This window comes from Cuculus canorus, chromosome 21 (genome assembly GCF_017976375.1).
Source record: "Cuculus canorus isolate bCucCan1 chromosome 21, bCucCan1.pri, whole genome shotgun sequence".
NCBI lineage: Eukaryota > Metazoa > Chordata > Aves > Cuculiformes > Cuculidae > Cuculus > Cuculus canorus.
The window spans coordinates 7,326,197-7,332,196 of record NC_071421.1 but is presented as its reverse complement, the minus strand read 5'-3'; the positions used below and the strand labels follow the sequence as shown (position 1 = coordinate 7,332,196).

The following is a 6,000-nucleotide window of genomic DNA, read 5'->3' as shown; positions in this document are numbered from 1 at the left end:
CTCCCCCATCCTCTCTCCCCATCCCTCTCTCCCCATCCCTCTCTCCTCATCCCTCTCTCCCAATCCCTCTCTCCCCATCTCTCTCTCTCCCCCTCCATCCTCTCTCCCAATCCCTCTCTCCCCATCCCTCCCTTCCCATCCTCCCCCTCCATCCCTCTCTCTCCCCCTCCATCCTCTCTCCTCCATCCTCTCTCCCCATCCCTCTCTCCATCCCCTCTCCCTCTATGCTTTCCCCCATCCATCCTCTCTCCCCCCTCATCCCTCCCTCTCCCCCTCCATCCCTTTCCCCTCCCTCCCTCTCTCCTCCCCCCTCTCCCCGTCCCCCCCCCCCGCGGGGGCCGGGCCGGGGCGGGCTCAGCCCGGGGTGGGGGGGGGGGGGCGGCAGCTCCGCTCTCGCCGCCACCGATCCGCTCGGCGCGGCGGTGTCTGCGGGCTGAGGAGGAGAAGGGGGGGACGCAGACGGATCTAGGGGTGCACACCCCCACCGCCATGCCCGCCTGCCCCCCGGGCGGGGGGCTGGGGCGCCGCTGAGCCCATGGGGCTGCCCCCCCGCGGGCATCATGCGGAACATGAGCCTCTTACCCCTCTGCCTGCTGCTCTGGGACCTCCTCGACCTGGTGCTGGGTGAGTGACAGCCCCCCCTTACACCCCCGGAACGGGGGACCCCCCGGAGAGCAGGGGAACCCCCCCTGAAAAACAAGGGAGACCCCCCCTCCAACCCCTCCAAGAACAGGGGAGCCCCCCGAAGAGCAGGGGAACCCCCCCAAAAAAACAAGGGAGACCCCCCTCCAGCCCCTCCAAGAACAGGGGAACCCCCTCAAGGAACAGGGAACCGCCCGCCAGCCCCCCAAGAACCGGGGACCCCCCCCTTGTCCCACCAAGAACAGAGGAACCCCCTCAAGGAACAGGGGACCCCTCCTCCAGCCCCTCCAAGAACAGGGGACCCCCCCTCTTTCCCCACCAAGAACAGAGGAACCCCCTCAAGGAACACGGGACCCCTCCTCCAGCCCCCCAGAAACAGGGATCCCCCCCAACCCCTGAAATTATGGGATGCCCACTTGCACCCCAATGTGCATGTGTCAGCTGGGGGCTCTGCACCCCCGCAGGGCTTGGGGAATGATGAGGGGCTCCGGAGGGGTACAGGCACCCCATTTGGACCGTTAATGGGACACTGGGTTTGGAGCTGGTAACAGGGCGCTTGCTAATGGGGCACCCAGTTTGGACTTCTAAATGGGGAACCCCTTGAGAGGCTACTGGTTTGAAACCCATTCATGGGGTGCTGGTGATGGACCAATTAACTGGGCACTCATTAATGGGGCACTCATTAACAGGGGACTCATAATTAGGGCAGCTATAACGGGGATCTGCTTTGGATGCTGGAACCGGGTACCGTTGCTGGGGGAGAAGATGGGGGATCCTTGTCCCTCACCCTGGCGCCAGCATCGCTGCGGGGTATCCGTATCCCCCTTCCCTGCTGCTCCGGCTGCGAGTCCCAGTCCTGGCTCCACTTCTGTAACGGGGGTTCCTTACCCTGGCAACCCCCGTAAGCTCCGGCTTTTTTGGGGGGTACAGCCCCCAGGGGCACCCCAGCCCACCCTGCCCCTTGGGGTGTTCCAAACCCTACAGATGCAAGGGAGGGGGCACCCAGCAGGGAGAAGCACCCCCCTATCCCTGACATCCCGGGGCTTTGCAGCTGCCGAATCCCTAAATGAACATTTTCACTCCCTCCTTCGCTTCGCAGAGGTTTGGATAAGAACCCCCTACCTCATTCCCAAAAGCGGGACTCCCCGGAGATGAAAATTAGCAAGGCAGGAAACTTTCCCTTCCCCACATCCCGGAGGCTGAGGAGTAGCTGTGCAATTTAATTTCCTGTGTGTTTGAATGCATTTTTCCTCCTTTATCCCTCTTTTCCCTATGTGCCCCCCTCCCTGTGCCCCCCAAATCACCCGCTGCGGCGTCTCTGGTCGCTGCTCTTTCAGTCCACTGAGCCTCAGCTGCTCTCCAGAGGCTGAGGCTTTGCTGAGCACTGGGTGATGAAAGGATGAGCGGAGCTTGCTTGATATCTTCCTTTTTATTCCCATTTATAATGTACTTTTCCCATCTCCGGAACACCGCCGTCAGCTGCTGCAGGGTGTGGGGAGGGGGAGCAGCAGCCGCGCTCTGCGGGGTTGAGAGGTTGACACAAAGGAGCTGATTCTCCCCGGGCATCGCGAGCAGCTCCAAAATCATCCCTTTGGGAAAGCCCTGAGGTTAACCAGAGCCTGCCTTGGATTTGGCTGCCCCAAAGCATCGTGCATCTCCTGCATCCCTCTTCACATCCCCCTCATGGGTTTACGTGCTGCTGGGCTGCGGCTGCTGCTCTTTTCCTCCCCTTTCCCCGCTTCGCTCCGTGCATCCCGAGCATCCCACCAGCGTCTGAACGTGCAGTCGATAACAAAACCCGTGTGGCTCAGGCTGGGGGAAACTTGTGCCAAATCCCATCCTGCCTCCCACCTGGATCTCCTCTCCACCTCCGCCACGGTTTTAAGGTCACGGGTAGATAATGTTCCAGGAACAACGCGTCCCCCTGGCTTTTCCCCGGTGGCAAGCTGTCCATCACCGGCGTATGGATCATTTTTCTTCCCTTTCTCCTATTTTTTATAGCTGCAAATTGGGCGATTGCTCATCTGCTGCTGCTTTGTGAGAGTGGGTGAGCGAGTATGGGTAAATCCGTGCCTGTAATGTGTGTTTTGGGGATAAGAAAGAAGGAAAAGTTGCTTTGCGGTGGGTCTGAAGGAAGCTGGTGGACTGGGAGTGGGTTATAAAGCGGTGCGAGAGGAGGGTCCTGGTGTTCGGCAGAGTCTCGTGGGCAGGGTGGATGGTTTGGACATCCGTGAGCTGGGTTTTGGCTCTCAAACCATGCTGCTTTCCCATATCCTGCGATCAGCTGCGTTATATATCTCCTAGCCCTCGGCAGAGAAATGCTGTCCCCCAAAGCCCGTTTGCTCTCTGCTTTTCCTGAAAATGGAAATTTTTGGCTGAAAATGGTTACAAAAAGCCTGGATTTTGGTGTGAAAGGATCCATCCTGATGTCTCCCTTTGCTCCGGGCAGCAGGAGGCTGCGGAGGCTGAGCGCTGCTCCCAAAATTTGGTGGCCAGATGGCTTTTCTGTGGCTGACAGCATCCTTGGCTGGAGCTGCCAGCATTGTGGTGGCGAGGGAGGACATGCCCACAAAGGTCCGTTCTGTCCCAGTCCAGGTGCTTTGCTCCCGAGGGATCCAGCAGGATCCCACCGCTTTGTCTGGGATGATGCAGGGGGACACGTTCCCAACACACAAACTCCCACTGCTCTTCCCCGCAAGTGCATTTCCCCTTGGCATCTGCCTCCAAAGCCCTTTTGGGGAGAATCTTGCCTATTTTTATTGTCACCTTACGGACTGCACGGTGCTGGCTTGGTGGGTGGCTGCCCCATCACTGCTCTATCCAAGAGGAGCAACAAGGTCCCAGCATGCAGGAGAGCATCAAGGATCCATCCTTCCCTTCCTGCATCTTCATGGGAGCCTTTTGGAGGTTTCCATCCATCGCCTCTTCGTAATGAAAAGGTCTTTCATTTACCCAAACAGAGCTTGCGTGCTAGGTTAGCTGGATCCTTCCCGATGTGTTATCCATCCCTCTGGGCAGCATCACCCCTTGTAATACAGCGTTTTCCGTTTAACAAGCTCAATCTCTCCCCTTGGCCAGAAAAAGCTGCCGAGGGAAGGGCTAAGTGGGTTAAGGAGCCGTCAAGATGAAGAAACGAGGGCGTGCAGAGGAGGCGGCGAGCGGCTGGATGGCGGATAATGATGGAGCTGTAGCCCCAGGCCCCCTCCGTGGGTTTTGGAAAGCCGGGGAGCCCCATCTGCGAGCAGGGCGATGGCTTCTTGGCATCGCTGGAATCGGGGCTGGCTGATTAAGCCAGCGCTCAGCTTGTCGCCTGAACCGTGTTCCCAGAAAATGTTCATCGGGGGTTGTTTTACAGCTGTGTTAAAGCAGAGCCGTGTTTTGCAAACATGAAAAGGAGGGCTAAATATGTTGAGTTTTGATCTCGGTGAGAGATTTATACAGCCCTCATCTGAGTGACTTGCTTTAGCTTCGCTATTCCCCCCCATGGCAGCTTCTGTAGTGGGGAAAAGCCAGAGAATTGCAGTGTAGCTCCTTATTTGAAGCTGCTTATGGATTTTCTGGGCTTTGCCCCAAAAGGACAAGTTTGAGCTGGGCTTTGTAGGGACCTGCTCTTAGGGGTATGCCCATGCTGCTTCTCCAAAAGAAAAATAGCCTGGAAAAATCTCTTTACACTTAAGATTTCTATCAGCAAGCTGAATTTCTACTGCCTCTCCTTTCCCAAGGTTTTTCCTTGCAGGGATTTTTCCAACTTGGTTGCAGCCCCTGGGGCAGCTCCTCCTTGCAAGCCTGGAAAAGCTCTTTTTTCTCCTTTCCACAGGAAAATAAGGGCATGTGGCTTTTGCCAGGATGATGGGAGCCACCTGCTTGGGTCTCTGCTGAGCTCATTTACAGACAGGAGGTGCTGGGTGGGAGTTTGTGTGCTGGGAGCGAGGGGAAAGGAGGAGCATCCTCTGTGCCACGTGGGAGCGAAACCTGCTCTAATTCACCTGCAAATGCACGGCGCTGACCTGGAAAGCCGACCCACGCTCCCTCCATCCTTTTCTACTCATGTTTTCCCCCGGCAAATCTTGCATTCAGCTCAGGGTCATCTCTTTTTAAATCCTTTCTTACTATTTCTATGAATTCTGCCTTTCCATGAAGCCTGTGCTTTGCTCTCCAGGTAAATCCAGGCCACGCAAGCGGCCAAAGCCCCTTCTGAAAATCCTCCTATCTGTGCTAATTGCCCTTCCCCAATTAGCCCGTTTTTTCCTTTTCCCACCAGCTGCGTTTCGTAGCAGTTTAGAGCTGCCAGTTCGAATCCAAAGCTCTTGAAAAAGCTTTAACATGGGCAAGGATCTTCCCCTCGCCTTGTACCTTTCCAAGCTAATAAGCATCTCCAGGGTGCAGAGATACTCCAGGCTTCGTTTCTCGGTGGAAACCCTCGTATATTAAATCGTAGCTGGTCCCCGGCTGTCTCTGAGTGTTCCTGAAGCTCCCCCGTGTGTCAGAGCTCAGTTTGGGGGCACGTAGCCCCCCGAATTCCCTTGCTGTGGGAATTGTCTCTATTATTAGTACCCGCTATCAAGGGATGCTGTAGGATTTGGGTTGGGACTTTGCTCTCTTCTCCGCTGAAATAAGGACTTGGGTTACAAGTCATGGTTGAGCCTTGAGCTAAAGACGCTTCTGCCGTCTGCAGTGAGCTAAACGTAAGGTGCTACAGATGATATGTGAACTGCTCTGTGTAATACCCTAAATGGTCCAGACATCTTATCCCTTCTCTCTGCCCTGTGGCTTCTCCAATGCCTTCAAGCTATTCCAGACAAGGTCTACCTTGACATTGCTTCCAGGCTTGAGCAACGTGGAACTGCAGCTCAGCTTCTGCATCGATGGGTTTTGGTGGAGCATCCAGACATGACGTTAACTGTGTTCTCACAAGCCTCCCCTTCCCATGGAGATGTTTCAGGGCTTTGCGTTGCCCCACTTGTCTTTTTCCTGGTTATCATTGCAGAAATGGTCTTTTGTGGCAGAAAATCCTTGACTGGGAACGCTTGACTGGCTCTCTCCTTGCTCCTTTCGCCAAGTGCTTTAAGATCCGCTGATGAAAAGCTCTCCACCGTTTTGGGATAAGAACGGGTTTTATTTAATCCAGATGCGTTAATGGCTTGGGAATTAAGCTGAGACAGGGACAAGGATCATGCTAAGGCTTTTGCAGCACTTGCCGAGGGAAAGGACTTGCAGGGAGGTGGGGATGGAGCTGAAACCTCCTCTTGGCAAGGATGGAGATGGCCAGGGACCACGTACAGCGAGGACCAAGCATCACGCCTTGGGACCCGCCGGTGTTGGGGTGCTCTGGGGTTTTTCCTCTCTAAGACAAAACCT

General features: G+C 55.9%; 1 protein-coding gene across 1 annotated transcript in view; it reads left to right on the top strand.

The window, feature by feature from the left end:
* The first annotated feature begins 376 nt into the window (after positions 1-376).
* The window catches only part of IGSF21 (immunoglobin superfamily member 21), a 47,085-nt gene continuing 41,461 nt past the window's right edge, over positions 377-6,000 (top strand). Inside the window, exon 1 of the mRNA XM_054086079.1 lies at positions 377-624. Within this exon, the coding sequence (XP_053942054.1) occupies positions 561-624 (64 nt within the window). The 5' untranslated portion in view covers positions 377-560. The remainder of the gene's footprint in view (positions 625-6,000) is intronic.